At 32.0% G+C, this 20,231-nt stretch overlaps 1 protein-coding gene across 1 annotated transcript; it reads left to right on the top strand.

Annotated features, from left to right (window-relative positions):
• The first annotated feature begins 17,203 nt into the window (after nucleotides 1-17,203).
• On the top strand, nucleotides 17,204-19,621 carry LOC109816875 (agamous-like MADS-box protein AGL75). The gene has a single exon (XM_020382028.2). The coding sequence runs from the start codon at nucleotides 18,187-18,189 to the stop codon at nucleotides 19,183-19,185; it is 999 nt and encodes a 332-aa protein (XP_020237617.2). The 5' UTR covers nucleotides 17,204-18,186; the 3' UTR covers nucleotides 19,186-19,621.
• Nucleotides 19,622-20,231: the final 610 nt, after the last annotated feature.

Below are 20,231 nucleotides of genomic sequence, written 5' to 3'. Positions count from 1 at the left end.
AAAGAAAAAAAGAGAAGTTCAAGTTACTTATCTCTTAAATCTATTTTTCATCATAATTTTTTTTAACACCTCTTATTCCTATTACTTTTTCTTATTAAAAAAGTAATGAAAATGAAAAATAATATTAAATAACATGTTACTTTACCTCATTTTTTTCTTCTTTTTTTTTAGCTTCTAATTGCATTGATTCTCTCTTTTGCATCTTATTTCTATTCATCGCATATTTAATAAGAAAAGTAAAATTTTGACAAAAAAAAAAACATAAAAATAAGACAAAACAATAGTGAATATCATGTTAATAGTTTGAAGCTTTAATAGATATTTTCTATATAATTTTATTTGTATTTTATTTAGGGATGACAAAATGAATTTTCAGCCTGAACCCATTTAGGCTGGCCTCACCATTGACCTACCAAAAAGAGTCAGGAACTAGCCTATCAAGTGAAAATTATAGGCATGTCTTGGCCTGGGTACCAAAAAAATTTAAAAAAAAAATTAACATATTTATTTTGGCCACCTCTTTCAATATATTTTTTTTCTTAGTATCTAAATGACCCAATAAATTAGTGTACCTAAATAATAAAATAAATATTAAATTACATCATATTTGATTTGATTTGCTACGTATCAAATATCAAATTTGCTACATAATAAAATAGATATATAATTATAACAATAATAACTCTTCCAACAAATATGTAGCACAAACAATCTCAAATTACATATAATAAAATAAATTAATTGTATAACATATTTGTTACACAACAAATTACAAATTATTCACATAATAAATCTCATGTAACTTATTTAAACTTAACATTAAAAATAAGATAATAATAATAAAATTAGGTGGGTCGACAGGTTTACCCACCTCAACATGACAAAGTGGGCTAGATGGAATTAGATATCCAACTCATTCTGTGAGTGACAATTCATTTTACCATCCCTAATTTTATTGATAAAATATATTTGGAAGCATTTATAATTTTAGTTTTTAATTAATTTCAAACTCTTGTATCGTTTAGTTTATAGATCAATTATTTTAATTACATATTTTTAGTTTCAATTGATATATTTTTTATAATGTGTATACTACTAATATTTTTGTGCTGTATTTTAGTATAATGATTAAAATATCTTAAAATAGTGCATTGGTTAAATTAAAATATCTTAAAATACAATATAAAAAATAAGAAAATAATAATATAACTAGTGCATTGGTTAAAATAAAAAATATTCTATAAAAGATATTCAAACTATAATTGAAAAATTAATAAAATACACCTATTATTTATCAATGTCAATATCTTAAAGTATAATGCTGAAATAATAAAATAAATGTTGTAAATAGTATAATATAGTTAAAATAAACAATGTAGTATAAAAATAATAAAAGTAATATTAAATATAAATAAAATAAATTTATTATCTATCATTATCAATATCTTATATAATAAAAAGATAAAAACAAGAAAATCCCTTCTTGTGTAAAAAAAAAAAAAAAAAATCATTCTTATCATGTTTCTCATACATACAAACAAGCAAAGATGTAACTCTCAAATTTGATTATGCCTAAGATATAAATCTTTAAGATTATACAAGGGGACCTTTCCTAGTTATTATATTCCATTTTATGCACATCACAAACATTTATGCTAATAATGTATGTCACATAAATCCTTATATATGCTTAATTCATATCATATGTATTCATCATCACAAGTTTACATTATGTATCACATTCATGTCATATCACGGCTAGGTAATCATGTTTAGACTTTATTTCGGTTAAGTCTCGATTTAGACTTCATGCATAACCATCGTATGATCCACGCATGAACACCTCATACATCATCATTAACCAACCTCAAAAGATGATCACAAGGTTAAATTATACTATTAAGTTACACATAATTCATTACTCAATTAGCATACTATATTCTTTAACTAACAAAGGTTATTAAATTGATTAAGTACTCCAAACACATCATTAAATACATAAAACATGTAATTCAATGCATGCAGGGTGGCATCTGGCATCGGGTACCATATGCATCGATATAACTCACAAAAAGAGTCTACGTTACTCTCTAAAATGACTACGTCTGATATGACTACACTCATGATCGTCAAGATTGCACCAAGGAGCCCCTAATAAGACTCCTATGCTCAACATGGACCATCCCACACTTGATGTATGTGCCATAGGGAGTAGCCAATGCTCTTTATTACTCCCACACCTGACACCATGCCAGAAACTATTCCTCTATAGAAAGTGCAAAAAATTGCACAAGACATATACAAAAACCCAAATCATGAGACCCAATTGGTAAAAATGCACATAAAGCCCAATTCTACACAAATAAGCCATCAATTAAACATCCTTACATCCAAAGTATCACTATAACTTACTAAATCATTTTACTCTATACATTAGGGTTTTTATATGAACTACAAACACTTATAAATTCATGGTTAAAACAATTAACAGGAAATCAATTATACATATATTGATCTCAATCATCATAAATAAGACATATAAGAAAAGTACAAAACACAAATTCACAAATTATAAGATAAAATTGAGATTTTTTCTTCACATCATAGATGAACAGATAAGAGATTGAGAGTTAATCTCTCTATATGTAGGTATTCCACATTATAATGAGACTACTCCACTACAAGAAAATGACGATTTTGCGACGGTTATATGGCCTACATTGCGACGGTTAGAACTGCCGCAAAGACAACATTGCGACGGTTTGGAAACCGTCGCAAAATTGTCCGTCACAAGGCAATTTTGCGACGGTTAATAGAACTGTTGCACAAACCGTCGCAAAATTGGAATTGCGATCACTGAAGCACCCAACGCACTAATTGCCTCTATATTAACATTGCGACCCTTTCATCAACTGTCGCACCAACTGCCTCTAAATTAATATTACGACCCTTTTTTTACCCGTCGGAAATTATAATTTTTTTTTAATTTTAATAAATTTATTAATGTAACAATCCTCATATTTGGCCTCTCAAGGGTTTTATTTCACGATATTTCACTGTTTAACGTGTTTTATCCTTACTTGTGCAATTTCTAGGAAACTTCCGAGAAGCTCACCCATCCTTGTACTACTTCAGGTCAAACACGCTTAACTGTGAAGTTCTAATGAGTAAGCTACCGAAATGTATATGTATGTTGTCAGTATAACTTGTACAAATTAATTCATTTAAGTCATCCTCAAATATACAATCTCATATTTGTACTATAATAATAATATATAATAATTTTATATTACGAATAATAATAATAATAATATATTTAGTTATTATTTATTTATATGTACTTACTTTTATAATTAACATCTACTTATTTCTATTTAAAATAATAATTTAAATTATTTAATTTTATAATTTATAATGATAATATAATTTATAAAATTATAAATATTTATTTATTACATACTTATAAATTAAATTATAATATTTTAAATAAATTATTAATTAATTTAATATATTTATTTACCTTAAATCAAACATATAAAATTCAAAAAAATGTATTTATCCTTGTTTTATTTTCTAATTATCAACTATTAATAAAATACTAACTTAAAATCTTATCTAATTATATATAATATTCTCATATCAAATTTAAAACCAGATATTAGTTATACAAAAATATTAAGATCATATAGTAAATTGTCAATAAGATTTTAGTTAAATAATTTAAAATAATTAATGTTTCAATTATATTGTTAATTAGCAAATAATTTATTCCAAAACTAATTAATTTTTTTATATTATAATTATTAGTAAAATTTAATAACTTTTAAATTAACAATTAATTGGATCGATGAAATTCAACACACACCATGAGTTATTGAGCGGAATAACTTTACCAAGAGTTATTTTGTAAGTTATCTTAAATTAAACATATAAAATTCAAAAAATGTATTTATTCTTGTTTTATTTTTTAATTATCAACCTTTAATAAAATACTAACTTAAAATCTTATCTAATTATATCATAATATTTTCATATCAAATTTAAAACCAGTTCTTACATTTTCGACAAATATAAATTTTTCTGAAATATTTCATCAATAATATAGCTTTTCCTACAAAAATTTTCTCATCGAAAATATAAATTTTCCGACAGATTTAATTTTGTTTTATAATAAATCATCTTCAATTAATATAACATTTTGTATATATGATTTAAGAGTAAAAGATACGGTTGAATTTACAAAATTTACATTTAATATAAAGTTATTGAGGGGTGTAACACTTAGTAAAATTTACACCGATGTAATTATAAACCCCCTTATATATATATATATATTGTTATCTCGTTTGGCAGGTGTACCAAATCGTATAAGTAATTCAATGAAAGTATGAGTATCGTCTCCCAAGGAACTTGCGTAACACTTTGCAATTTCACTTGTTATACTAACTAAGCTACCAAAAAGCTATAAGAGTTTGATTTGCTATAGTAAATAATGTAAACAAGCAATAACAATTCTTTTTGGTATTTTGGTAAACACTTAGAGTAAAAAACTTGATTCTAATGCAATATTAATATATTGTTGGGGTTTGACTTCACTAAACCTTCCTCTCATGCTTATCACTAAGTTCACAATAGTTATTATTCAGAATTTATCAATCACTCTCAAAAGTAACCAACCCTAATCTCTTACAAGTTGGCATCTAAGTTGTTAACTTAAACTATCAATCTCTTGCATAGTTTAACCAAGAAACCAGCTTTAAAAACAAGAGCTTAAGAAAGACCAATGGCATTTACTCTATCTCTAGCAATAAGCACCATTAGCTGCTCTATTTCAAGTCAAAGGTTTAAAATCATTTCTCAATCTCTTAAAAACCTTAAGTTCAAGTTAAGGGTGATCAAGCCATAACAAGCATTATGCACAGAAAAAGAGCAATAAAACTGAATAACAACTTAGATTGATAGCTTAGAGTTTATACATGAGAATGAGTTTAGTTACATCAAACCCCAACAAGGGTGAGTTTAGCTACACATAAACATGTAGAACTCTACAAATGATGAAGAAAGGAAGAAGCTTGATCTTGAAGGTTCCAGAGCTCTCCAGCCGCCACACACACTCCAAGAATGATCCTCCTTGCTTCTCTCCTCGAAAATCCCACTTTTAGGTCATAAAAGCTTTTGTCTTATGTGAATAATGACATGTCAGCACAATCCACGCTAAGCGTGAGAAGCCACGCTAAGCTTGAGGATAGGTCTGGAGTGAAATGAGGTTCTGGGACTCCCACGCTCAGCCTTAGTTCTATGCTCAGCGTGGGGATCAAAATTCTGTTTCAGGGATTCTGATGGAGGACCATCCAAGGAAGAGGAATACATGAAGGCCATTGGACCTTTGACAAGGTCCATGGTAAGGAAGCTAGAAGAGACATCTAAGGAGGAGGTGCTTCTTAGACCCTTGCTCACCATGAGCATTGTGTACTTTTCTCCTTAGTAGTATCTTGAGTAGTCCCATTGTATATATTGTATATAGTAGACTTTGTATAGGATTGTTTTGCCTTTGTATTTTGGAGGCACCTTTTTTTCTTGTTAGAAGTAGGCATAGGAGTGGCATTAGTAGACTAAAGTGTGCTCCTAGCATTTTAGCCAAATGTGGTCTTAGGATAAAGGTTTTACATATTGGACTCATTTAACTCCTAATTTTTCATAGATTTGATTTAGCTAGGTTCCATTCACATTGAATGAACCTAACTAAACCAAATGAACCATTTTCAAACCGGGTGGAGTTAAATGAAACCAATCAAAACCGTCCACACCTTTGTGTTCACACCTTGTGTTCACATTGGTGCACACTTGGCCAAATGCTTGGACCTCTTTTCTCTCCTACACAAGGGCGATTTAGGAAGGCTCAACCATGGTTCTTAGTGAACCATGGTCTAGCCTTTTCTTGCTCCCTAAGTTGGACGGACCCAACCATGGTTCCTAGTGAACCATGGTCTAGTCTAGCTTAACCCCTAGGTGGCCACGCCTATATAGCCTCAAATTTTCACTTGTATAACACTTTTGGCATTAATGAGAATTGAGTATTCAAATTAGAGATCAGATTTCTCTCCTCCCAAAGGTCCTAAACCCCTTTGTGCAAAACCAATCTCTTATCACTTTTCCAAAGACAAGTGTGGCGGGTTGAAGAATGCTTATCCCTTCACCAAGAGTGGCGCATTCTTGAGAGGCTTTTCCACCATCTTAAGGTGGCCGTGAGGTTCCTCCCTCCATTGGAGCCTTACACAAGCATTGGAAGGATTCTAGGAGCCAAAGATCTAGGGAAAGACTTGAAGGAAGCTACATCAATCCGGCCTCCTCCAAAGTTCTTCCATCATTTGGTATCAAGAGCTAGGTCTCCAAGTAATCCGAATTCCCTTGCTTCTTTGTTTTCTTTTTGTGAATCTTGCATAATCTTGCTTGAGTCTTGTTCTGTTCTCCTTGTCTTCTTTTCCTTTTCTTTGAGTCTTGGTATGTGCCTTGAGTGATTCTTGTGTCACACTTATAAATCTATAGAACTCACTCACATTGTCTTGCCTTTCTTGATTCATTTTTGCTAATCCTTGTGAATCAATCTTGGTATGTGCTGTAGGTAATCTTTGTGTATCTTTCTCTATGATTTAGGATTGTCTTTATTTTCTTTTGTGTCCCTACAAGTTTCGGTCCAAAAAGAACTCCAAGAAAGAATCAAGAAAACAAATCTTTTACATTTCTTAAACTACTAGTTTTGTCTTAGAGTCATGTGTAGTTGCTTTGCTTGTCATTAAATCCGTGTAGTCCCTTTTTCTTTTTGAATCTTGAAATATTAATCTCTGAACTTGAAGTTGTGTCATTGCTGGTTGCATGTTAAAATCATTCTTAGAGTGCTCACAAATTAATGCCTATGCATGTTATTAGACCTAACATGTTCTAGAGTCATTTTGTGAAATTCTTTGCTATTAGTTTCATAGCAATTGTTGACCAGCAATTCTTTTGTGTGTCTTGTGCTTGCTTTGATTAAAGAAAACAGAGAAAGAAGTGCCTAGAAAACGTTCTTTAAGTGTGCTAAAAGAAGTGACAAAATGGAACAAAACTAGTACTAAAAAGTGCTGAAAATTTTGCCTAAGTGCACTTGGAATTTCTCCTCTTCTTTCTCTTCTTTTCTCCACCACTTGGAAACCTTTGAATTTGTGATTGGCCTCTGTTTAAAGTGCTTAACATTCTGTGTTTAAAGAAAAAAAAAAAAAAAAGAGAATTCAAAAAGAAAGGAACAAGAAAAGAAAACAAAAGAAACAAAAGAGCATAGAAAGATTCAAGTTGAAAAATTAGCAATTTGTAGCACTTGGCCTATTGTTTTTTGTGCGAATTTTTGTATGTGGTTTCCTCACTGTCCAGTGGCTGAAAAGAGTTTTAAAAATCATCTTAGCATTGCACAAATTTTGTTTTTGGTTTTTGTAATCAAATCTAGTGCCATTCTTAGGAAAATCTTTTGAGTGCTAGCTTTGAAATTAGTCTTAATTGTTGCTTTGTGTCTTTTTGGCTCTCTTTGTTTGTCTCATCAATTTCCATTAGAGTTTTGCCCTTCCCAAATTGTGCTTTTCAGTTTTACTTCTTTGGCCTCTTTCCTCTCTTGTTTTGCTTGCTAAGCTTGGTGAAGTTATAGGCCTTGTTCAAGTCATTACACTTGGAAGGAAGGTATAATTGAGGCATGTGGTTGACCTCAAAGGAGTTTAGCCTTGAAGGAGGATTGAGGTACATAATTGCTGAGTGAAACACATTAAGAGAGGCTGACTTGTTTGCTCCTTGTGCAGCCAAAATTTGCTTTGAATTTGTAGGTGAAAATTGGTGGCAATTGGTGGCGGCCTTGGTGTAGATTGGTGGCGGTTTTGGTGTATCTTTGTGGCGGCCTTGGTGGAACCTTGTGGCTGTTTGTAAGACCTTGAAGAGGACTTGGTTCCAGCCAATTTGGGGCGTTTCCCTGGGGTTCAAAACTGCACCAAACTGTCCCAGCTGCCTTGGTGGAAGATAGGCCAAGAAGAACCATTGTTTTGTATTGACTATTTGAGTTGTAACTTCATAATTTTGTTGAATAGTTTTGTGTGATTTCTCTTGTATTCAACTTGCATTTAGGGGTGGCTGTTTGGACATTAAGTAAGCTCCACCACCTCCTAAATAGTCCTACTTAATTTCTATTAGCCTCGATTAGTGCTTGTGGAAGGGTCCCCAAAGGCTTTAAGTGCCACCTTGGGCTTCCACTAGGAACCGGCTAGATTTAGTTTTAGCTTTCATAAACCGGATTTCTAGGTTGGTGAAAGTGTCCCAAAAAGCCTTAGGTGCTACTTGGACTTTCACCTTAGGATAAGCGACTAGTATATGCTTTATTTGCTTTCATTTTAATTGTTTAGCTCCTAGGTTCGTTTAGAAGGCTTCTATTGCCTACTAGGGGTTTCGTGCACACACACACACTACTTTACTTGTCTTGTGTGGAACTTTGTTTTGTAAGAAAAGTACAAAGGGGTTTAGTAATTTCCACTTGAAGAGGCTTGGTTATTAAGTGGCTCCTTGTAGCTCACCTCCCTTGATAGTGCAACTTGTATACTTAGACCTCTAAGTACTTAGTACTACACCAAACAAGCTTTTGTGAAAACTTTTATCACTCACTTTGCAATTTTCAAAGACTTGTGAAAACCTTTTACCTTGCAAAAATGAGTGATCATTCTCATAATAGTAGTGTGCATGGTCATCACTCCCCTAAGAGCCATAAGAGTACTAAGGAAGAACTAAGGGAACTTAAGGAATACATTAGAAAAAAAGAACTAGAAAATGAAAAAAACAATGAAACAATTAGAGAGTTGTTAAATAAACTTGTTGTGGGTGAGACTAGCAAACCCCACGGCCATGAGGGTCATGGACCTTCTAGGTCCAAAGGCTATCACTCGCACACACATTCACTAACAAGTGAAGGGTTGCATAGTAGTCATCATGATGATGGTTACTACCAAAGACCCCCTAGGCACCATAGGCCTAGGCATGAAACAACTCCTAAAGAACCTAGGTTTGACCTTCCTCCCTTCCATGGCAAGGATAGTGTGGATGACTATTTAGATTGGGAGATGAAGGTTGAACAACTCTTCACTTGCCACAATGTAGGTGAAGACCGAAAGGTTCCCATGGCTACTCTTAGCTTTCAAGGGTATGCCATGTATTGGTGGACTTCCCTAGTTAGAGAAAAACAAATTCATCATGAGCCTCCAATCCAATATTGGAATGAGCTAAGGAGTGCCTTGAGGAGAAGGCACATTCCTCCATACTTTGAGAGGGAGTTAATGGACAAGCTCCAAAGACTCCAACAAAGAAATTTGAGTGTTGAGGAATATAGGCAACAAATGGAGTTGCTTATGATGAGAGCGGGAATTAGGGAGGAAGAAAGAACCACCATAGCTAGGTTTCAAAGTGGCTTAAACCTAGAGATTAGGGATAAAGTTGAGCTATTGCCCTATAGAGACCTAAATGAACTAGTTCAACTTTGTGTGAGGGTAGAACAACAATTAAAAAGAAAACCTAGTTTTAGGAAGGAAACTACCCCCTACCCTAAGAAAGACTTCAAGAAGGAGGGTACCCCCTCCTATTCAAAGGATAAGTCACTAAAAGAGAAACCTAAGGAAAGACCTTCCCATGATACTAGGACTAGCTCCATAAAATGTTTTAAGTGCTTAGGAAGGGGACACATAGCTTCCCAATGCCCTACAAAAAAAACCATGATCATTAGGGGCAATGAGATCCTAAGTGAGGAGAGCACTTCATCTTCTTCATCCTCCTCAAGTGAAGAAGACGAAAGCCATAGTTCTAGTGAGGAAGCACCATGTGAGGGTGATCTATTAATTGCCCATAGATTGTTGACTAACCAACTTAAGGAACAAGACCAATCACAACGAGAGAATCTCTTTCATTCTAGATGCAAGATTTTCAAGAAAACATGTTCTCTCATTGTTGATAGTGGCTCTTGTAACAATTTTGTAAGCCAAAGGTTAGTTGATAAGCTTAACTTGACTACTATAGCCCATCCTAAATCTTACAAACTTCAGTGGCTTAATGAGGATGGACCTATAGAAGTCAAAGATCAAGTAAATGTGCCCTTTTCCATTGGGAAGTACAAAGATGAAATTTTATGTGATATCATTCCCATGGATGCAAGTCATATTTTACTTGGTAGACCGTGGCAACATGATAGACAAGCCATCCATGATGGTGTCACCAATAAGATCCGCCTAGTCCATCTAGGTAAAAAGCATACCTTGATCCCTCTTACACCTTCCCAAGTGTTAGAAGATCAAGTGGCCATGAAAAAGAAAATTGTGGAAGAAAAAAAAAGAGAGAGAAAAAAAACCTCTTAAGTTGTGAAAAAGAGGAAGAGAAGGTTATAGAGTTGGAAGGAAGTGTCCCTTCCAAGGTAGTTGTTCCTAGGAGTCAATTTTCTATAAATCATTCCATTAAACAATGTCTCCTAGTTGATCAACCTCTTTTCCTTCTCTATGCTAAAGAGACACTTGCTGCCACAAATCTTGGATTTGAGTCTCTACCAAAGGGGGTTCAAAACCTTTTAAAGGAATTTGATGACCTATTTCCCAAAGAAGTTCCAAGTGGGCTTCCTCCTTTAAGGGGAATAGAACATCAAATTGATTTGGTTCCCGGGGCAAGCCTACCCAATAGGCCCGCCTATAGGACCAACCCCCAAGAAACAAAAGAAATAGAGACCCAAGTTGAAGATTTGATGAAGAAGGGATGGGTTCAAAAGAGCTTAAGCCCTTGTGCTGTGCCGGTTCTTTTAGTTCCAAAGAAAGATGGGACTTGGAGAATGTGCACGGATTGTCGAGCTATAAATAATATAACCATTAAGTATAGGCATCCAATCCCTAGGTTAGATGACATGCTAGATGAGTTGCATGGAGCACTCATATTTTCTAAAATTGATCTTAAGAGTGGTTATCATCAAATAAGGATCAAGGAAGGAGATGAATGGAAAACCGCTTTTAAAACCAAGTTTGGATTATATGAATGGTTAGTCATGCCTTTTGGTTTGACCAATGCTCCTAGCACCTTTATGAGGTTAATGAACCATATCTTAAGGGATTGTATAGGTAGATTTGTAGTTGTTTATTTTGATGATATCCTAATCTATAGTAAAAGCCTTAAAGAACACCTAGAACACCTTAGAAATGTCTTGCTTCTTCTTAGGGAAAACCATCTCTATGCTAACTTAGAAAAATGCATATTTTGCCAAGAAAGTGTGAATTTCTTAGGGTTTATAGTTAGCAAGGAGGGGGTTAAGGTGGACCCCGAGAAGGTTAGAGCCATCCAAGAGTGGCCTACCCCTAAGAATGTGGGAGACATTAGGAGTTTCCATGGTTTAGCGAGCTTCTATAGGAGGTTTGTTAAAGACTTCTCCACCATAGCATCTCCTCTTAATGAGTTGGTCAAGAAGGATGTGCCTTTTGTATGGGGGGAGAAGCAAGAGAAGGCTTTTCATAACTTAAAAGACCAACTTACACATGCACCTATTCTAGCTCTTCCAAACTTTTCTCAAACTTTTGAGCTAGAATGTGATGCAAGTGGTTTAGGGATAGGTGCGGTCCTACTTCAAGGTGGCCACCCCATTGCTTATTTTAGTGAAAAACTTAGAGGTCCCACCTTGAATTACCCCACCTATGATAAAGAGCTCTATGCTCTTATAAGAGCCCTCAAAACTTGGGAGCATTATTTAGTGACTAAAGACTTCATCATTCATACCGATCATGAGTCACTAAAGTATTTGCGAGGGCAAGGTAAGTTAAATAAGAGACATGCTAAGTGGGTAGAATATTTAGAGCAATTTCCATATGTGATCAAGTACAAGAAGGGAAAAAGTAATGTGGTGGCCGATGCCCTTTCTAGAAGATACACATTACTTACTACCTTGAGTTCCCAAATTCTTGGATTTGACAACATTAGGGAATTGTATGAAAATGATCTAGATTTTCAGTCCACTTACAAGCAATGTCTTAAAAGGGCCTTTGATGGATTCTACATCAATGATGGGTACTTGTATAAAATGGGAAAGATTTGCATACCCAAAGGATCCATTCGAAAGCTCTTAGTAAAGGAAAGTCATGAAGGAGGTCTCATGGGCCATTTTGGAGTTGATAAAACTCTAAGTTTTGTAAAAGAAAAATTTTATTGGCCACACATGAGAATAGATGTCCAAAAGCATTGCTCAAAATGCATAGCTTGTTTACAAGCTAAATCAAGAGTTATGCCTCATGGACTCTATACACCTCTACCTATAGCTAGCACCCCTTGGGAAGACATTAGCATGGATTTTGTACTTGGTCTCCCAAGAACCCAAAGGGGTCATGATTCTATCTTTGTGGTAGTGGACCGATTTTCAAAGATGGCTCACTTTATTCCATGCCACAAGGTAGATGATGCTAGCCATATCTCAAGACTATTCTTTAAAGAAGTTGTGAGATTACATGGAATCCCTAAAACAATAGTCTCGGATAGGGATGTTAAGTTCCTTAGTCACTTTTGGAAAACACTTTGGGAAAAACTAGGAACTCAACTTCTATTTTCTACTACTTGTCACCCACAAACCGATGGGCAAACTGAAGTAGTAAATAGATCCTTATCTACTCTATTGAGGGTCATTTTAAAGAACAACAAGAAGTCTTGGGATGAACATCTTCCTCATATAGAGTTTGCATATAATAGGGTAGTCCACAAGACTACCAATCTTTCTCCTTTTGAGGTTGTTTATGGCTTTAACCCTCTCACACCTTTGGATATACTTCCTTTGCCTAGTACTTCTTCTTATGTTCATAAAGAAGGAGTTTCTAAGGCTGATTTTATAAGAAAACTCCATGAGAAGGTTAAAGACCACATAGAAAAACAAACTCAAAAATATATGGAATACAACAACAAAGGGAGAAAACAAATTATTTTTGAGGAAGGAGACTTAGTTTGGCTCCATTTGCGAAAGGAAAGATTTCCTACTCAAAGGAAGTCTAAACTAAGTCCGAGAGGAGATGGTCCATTCAAAGTACTCCAAAGAATAAATGAGAATGCCTACAAAATAGATTTACCTTCTGATTATGGTGTTAGTAATACATTTAATGTTTGTGATCTTATGCCTTTTTCAGGGAATGCTAACATGGATGATGAAGAGGTAGATCTGAGGACAGATCCTTCCCAAGAAGGAGGGTATGATGGAGGACCATCCAAGGAAGAGGAATACATGAAGGCCATTGGACCTTTGACAAGGTCCATGGTAAGGAAGCTAGAAGAGACATCTAAGGAGGAGGTGCTTCTTAGACCCTTGCTCACCATGAGCATTGTGTACTTTTCTCCTTAGTAGTATCTTGAGTAGTCCCATTGTATATATTGTATATAGTAGACTTTGTATAGGATTGTTTTGCCTTTGTATTTTGGAGGCACCTTTTTTTCTTGTTAGAAGTAGGCATAGGAGTGGCATTAGTAGACTAAAGTGTGCTCCTAGCATTTTAGCCAAATGTGGTCTTAGGATAAAGGTTTTACATATTGGACTCATTTAACTCCTAATTTTTCATAGATTTGATTTAGCTAGGTTCCATTCACATTGAATGAACCTAACTAAACCAAATGAACCATTTTCAAACCGGGTGGAGTTAAATGAAACCAATCAAAACCGTCCACACCTTTGTGTTCACACCTTGTGTTCACATTGGTGCACACTTGGCCAAATGCTTGGACCTCTTTTCTCTCCTACACAAGGGCGGTTTAGGAAGGCTCAACCATGGTTCTTAGTGAACCATGGTCTAGCCTTTTCTTGCTCCCTAAGTTGGACGGACCCAACCATGGTTCCTAGTGAACCATGGTCTAGTCTAGCTTAACCCCTAGGTGGCCACGCCTATATAGCCTCAAATTTTCACTTGTATAACACTTTTGGCATTAATGAGAATTGAGTATTCAAATTAGAGATCAGATTTCTCTCCTCCCAAAGGTCCTAAACCTCTTTGTGCAAAACCAATCTCTTATCACTTTTCCAAAGACAAGTGTGGCGGGTTGAAGAATGCTTATCCCTTCACCAAGAGTGGCGCATTCTTGAGAGGCTTCTCCACCATCTTAAGGTGGCCGTGAGGTTCCTCCCTCCATTGGAGCCTTACACAAGCATTGGAAGGATTCTAGGAGCCAAAGATCTAGGGAAAGACTTGAAGGAAGCTACATCAATCCGGCCTCCTCCAAAGTTCTTCCATCAGATTCTCTACCATGCTGAGGCTAAGCGTGGATCTGGGGCTTAGCCTGGGGACTTGACTTCCTTCCTTCTTTCCTAGCTTTCTCCTAAACTACAAAACAACAACCACATACTTGTAAGTTACCTAAAAACATGATTCAAAAATAAAATGTGATCACCTAACAATTTAGATATGTTTTGAGTTAAAAACAAAGTCTAAAGCAAGGAAAATTGATATAAGTGCTTCAAACTAGGTCATAAACTTAATGAAATCATAACACTTATCATATATATATATTAAATGTGACTTTTACTAAGTATTATACCGTTCAATAACTTTATATTAAATGTGAATTTGGTAAATCCAACTGTTAGATTGAAAGTTCATATCTCTCATAGATTATATATACAAAACTTTATATTAATCCAAGATGATTTGATACTTCATTTTTATAAAACAAAATTGATGTAATATATTCATTTCAAAATACACTAAAATATAAACACTTTGATTACCTTCCAGTTGTTGTTCAATTTTAACAAAATTTGATATACACTTATAAAGTGATATGAACTTTCAATTTAATGGTTAGATTTACAAAATTCACATTTAATATAGTTATTGAGCGACATAATACTTAGTAAAAGTTACACCGGTATAATTATAACCCTCTATATTATATATATATATACACACACACATATATATATATATACACACACACACACACACACACACACACACACACACACACACACATATATATATATATATATATATATATATATATATATATATATACAGGGACGGATACACGTTTAGAATAGTGGGGCACTTGCCCCCACTACTATTTGACATATACATAATTTTTTATCTAAAAAAATAATATATTTTAAAAAAAATTATATTCTAATAAAATAAAAATATAGATTCATAAAAAATGTTTATTTATTTGATATCTGTCAAATTTTTGAAAGAAATTAATTCTCATGTGATAAAAAAAATTTCTTAATAATGAATTAATTTTTTAAAAAAGTTTAATTATAATATATATATGTATATATATATAGGGCTTAATATTCACATATATAATGTAATATATTAAAATAAATAATTTTTTGATAAAATAAAATTTGTACCATGCAAGTTTATCTTTTGTATTTTTTATTTATTGTATATGTTGATTGAAAAAATCAAAATAGTAAAATTGTATATATTGATTAAAAAACTCAAAATAAGAAAAATCAGAAGATTTATGTTCTATTTAGAATTGTTATTATAAGATATATTTTAAAATAAATTATCATCTAAAAATATATATTAGATATATATTAAAAACATATTTATATCATAAATAAATTAAACTGGATTTTTATAAAATTTAACATATTTATTTTTATATTTTTAATAGTGTTAAAAAGATGGACATTTAAAATAAAATTTATAAAATTTAACATTGTAAATTATTCAATAATATGTGATTTGATAATTCAAAAATTAAGTTATAAAATGATAATTATATTTATTTATATACTCTAACACATCTAACACATCTTACATACAAGATAAATTCATAAGTTTGTTGAAAGATAAATTTATATTCTAGTCACGATTTTGAAATTATATAAAGAAAAAAAAATCGTGTACCTCATGTTAAAGGAAGTATATAGAAAATTGTTAATAAAATATAAGTTCATTAAGATAATATACATAATACTTCAAAAAAAAACTTTTAAATTCTAATAAAAAAATTGTCTTGTAGATTGCAACGGTTTATAGTAAATCATCGCAATGCTGAAAAGTTTGCGACGGTTTATGACTAACTGTCGCAATGTTAAAAAAAATTTGCGACGGTTTATGATTAACTGTCGCAATGTTAAACAAATTTTGCGATGGTTTACGATAATCCGTCGCAATGTTGAACAATTTTGCGACAGTTTTGAAAAACTGTCGTATGAAGGGTCGCAATATCGTCGCAATGCTGAAAAGTTTGCGACGGTTTATGACTAACTGTTGCAATGTTAAAAAAAATTTGCGATGATTTATGATTAACTGTCGCAATGTTAAACAAATTTTGTGACGGTTTACGATAAACCGTCGCAATGTTGAACAATTTTACGACGGTTTTGAAAAACTGTTGTATGAAGGGTCGCAATATCAAAGCGACGATGGTTTCTAGATAACTGTCGCAATTTGTCCGTCGCAATTTATCATTTTCCTTGTAATGCTCATTCTCTTGTCACCTCAATGAATGATGATGGTGTGGAATTTTAGGATGATCTTTGGTAGCTTGGTTCCCCAAGTTCTTTAAATGAGAGGAAAAAATACATGTAAAAAAGCTTAAAAAGAAAACTAATGCTAATCTCTCATAAAAACTCTCTAACTTGCCTTTAACTTATCAATTAATAAAATAAACCACAATTACGTTTTCTTTTCCTCATTAAATAAAGCATTTAATTGAAGCAATATAAAATAAAACATATTTCTTTCAACACATATATGTATAATAATTTTTACAACCTTTTTTTTTATTTAATTAAAATCACCCATATTTATAAAACATTCCAATTAATTAATTAAATCTTTTATTAATTTATTTAGAAAAACTTGAAGTTTTAGACTGAACGAATATTGTTGTATTTTTCTATTAGCAATAATATTGTTGTATTTTAACTAGAATACTTGATTGAACAGCTTTAAAGATCGTTATTTTCTATTATTGAAGACTAAATATAAGTTTCAAACATTTTATATTTTTCAGTTAATAATTAAATTTCTTAAATTAATATTGCATTTAATAAACTATGTTTAAATCACCATCAAAATAACATTTTTTTAATAAAAGTAATTTTTCAAGCTTTTAAGAAATTTTAAATTATTAATTAATTTTAATATTTTTATCATTAAAATAATTGTAAATAATTAATTATTTTTCAAAATTTAATTTTATAGTTATACTTTATTGTACAATTTTTTTTATAAATATATATTTTCAAACTTTTATTTTTAAAGGAGCTTCTATGTAAACAAAACGAAAATTAACAGACAAATTTTACTTATTTTTTTAAGTTATAATTTTTTATAAATATATATTTATCAAATTTTTATTTTTAAAGTAGCTTTTATGTAAACAAAACGAAAATTAACAGACAAATTTTGCTTATTTTTTCAAGTTCTAATTTTTAACTAAATCAAAAGTAACTTTTAAAGACAAAAATGGGTATAAAATATAATAAGCTAGAAACTAGCGTTATTTTTTTTAATGTATATATATATAAAAAAAAAATATTGCTTGAAGAAGCATTTTTAAAAAATGTTACAAACTACATTTTTTTTACTAAACACTATTCATGAGATAAAACAAGTTTTTTAACCAATAAAAAAACTAAAAGCTAACTAAAATCACATAATCTGCATGCTGTGTGTTCGTTATATGTAATATGATCCAACTTATACATTTTTCAATATTCGAATTATTTGTCTAATAAAAATTTACTTTTTATGCTTTTATTTAGGTCACTTTACTTTGATGTTATTATTTAAATAAAAAAAACTTTGTTAAGTCGTTAGGAATTAGGATTGGATATTGAGCGTTCAAAATAGTTTATAAAATGCCATAAATATGCACATTTATGGATTTATTATATATATTAAGAAAGAGAAATGTTTCTAAATTCGTGTAATGCGACATGATCACACAAATAATTTATCCTTAAGTAATTTAGTATAAATATATAATATGAATAATCTTACATTCTAATACAAATCCTAAAAATGCTACTAGAAATTATGATTTGTCTATATTTAGGCATGAAATTCAAGGATGAGGAAAAGACTTTTGACATATACACCTGTCTGGTATAGCAACTCATTAAGTAATTTACTCACTCAAACATATTCTAAATTTTAGAATTTAAATATCATTAAAGTGATGGATTCTCTATATCATTATGTATGGAATGACATTTACAGTGACAGTTTAGAGCGCAACACTTTCACACAAAGTAGAATACCATCAACAAAGGCGTACTCGAAAATCAAACCATGTCTATCAATTAGTCTATATAAAGAGAATGTTGGTAGCAATAGAAACCAAACCACAATAAATAACTCTTTTCCATTTTGTTTTTGTTTCTCCCTTTTTCTGGTCATCATCATGACCAGAAAAAAGGTGAAACTTGCATTCATAGTCAATGATTCTGCGAGGAAGACGACATATAAAAAGAGGAAGAAAGGAATGCTGAAGAAGGTTGAGGAACTCAGCACCCTTTGTGGCATTGAAGCATGTGCTATTGTTTATAGTCCCTTTGAACGTGAGGCTGAGGTTTGGCCATCCGATGAGGGTGTCCAAAATGTGTTGGGAAAGTTCAGGTCTATGCCTGAGTTAGAGCAAAGCAAGAAGATGGTGAACCAGGAAGGGTTCATTGGACAAAGGATCCTGAAGAGCAAGGAGCAACTGATGAAACTAGTGAAGGATAATAGAGAGATGGAAACAACCACGTTCATGTTTCAATGCCTTAGTGTGGAGAGTGTTGAGCCTAATAATAACACACATGTGACTGATTTGAATGATCTTTCTTCAGTGATTGAAGTGACTCTTAAGGAGATTAGTAAAAGGTTAGAAACAATGAATGTTAATGAGACGATCCCAAACCAATCCCAATTGCAAGCACCATCGTATCAACTCCAGATGCCGACACAAGCATACCAATCCATGCAGACACCAACGTTGTCAATGCCAAAGTCAGAAGAAATGACAATGATGAATTTCGGCCATGAGTTGGATACGAATGCTAATCCCATGCAAAGGCAGTTTTTCATGGACTTGCTCAATGGTAATGGTCGGGATGAGATGATAATGCATCCTCCTTCACTTGTTGATGCTGATCTCCGACTCCAAACTGGCTTCTGGCCTAACATGTTACCTTAAGAAAACATGTCATTGTTATCTGTCTTATGGGGAATATGTTTTTTAGTTCAATTGTCTTTGATTTGGTTTGGATTTTTTCAATCGTCCATGTTTCAGTGTGATGACATAACGGTAAGGCATTACTGTTTAGTCTTCAAATTTTTTATTTTGATTCATCAGATGGCTTTGGCTTGCATGTTTATTTCCAGCTTCCAAAACTTGGTTAATTATTATGGTTTGTGTTTCCTTTCGGAATGTAGTGGTTTGTGGAATAAATATAGTCTTTTTTGTTGTGTGGTTATCCCATGTTCAATACCCATATCCACAATTCTATATGTTTCATTGTGTATTATTTTATTCTAAACGGTTCATAAGTGTTTTTTTATTCACCTCATAAGTTTTCAACTTATCAAATAATAACAAGGATTTAATTAAATTAAAGTCAAAGTTCTTTTTTATTATATAAGTCTATTTGATAAAAGACTAATTTCGCTCGTAGTATTATGATTATTGGAAGTCAAATGATTTTTCACACATAATATGAAATCAAAGTCACAGTTATGATCTTGTTGCAGTGCAATTATCTATTAGCAATATTTTTAATTTTTATTTTTCAAAGAAATTATTGAAATTTAATACTATATATAATGCTAAAGGTACATGTTTTCATATAATAATACATTCATGAATTTAACTTATTTTATTTATTTTGACATGATTTATATAAAATAAACAATTTAATTATTAAAACAAAACATTTCATTTAAAAAAAAGATTTATGTAAATATCAACTATTTAATTAAAAATTAACAAATATTTACTGACGGAAAATATGTTAACAATTTGTCGCAGAAGAATCTCCTGCAGAAAATTTCTCGGTAATTTTTCATAGAAAAATCAGTCAATATATTTCCATAAAAAATCTGTCGGTAACTTTCTACATATATATAATTTCGTCGGTAAAATGTATCCAGTAAAAAAATTATCGATAATATTAACGAAATTGCATTACCTACGGATTTTTTCATTTGAGGATGAATTTGAATAAAGGACTATGTTGTTTGTAA

Source organism: Cajanus cajan, chromosome 3 (genome assembly GCF_000230855.2).
Source record: "Cajanus cajan strain Asha chromosome 3, NIPB_CcT2T_4, whole genome shotgun sequence".
NCBI lineage: Eukaryota > Viridiplantae > Streptophyta > Magnoliopsida > Fabales > Fabaceae > Cajanus > Cajanus cajan.
The sequence above is the reverse complement of the archived record's forward strand: the minus strand, read 5'-3'. Positions and strand labels throughout refer to the sequence as shown.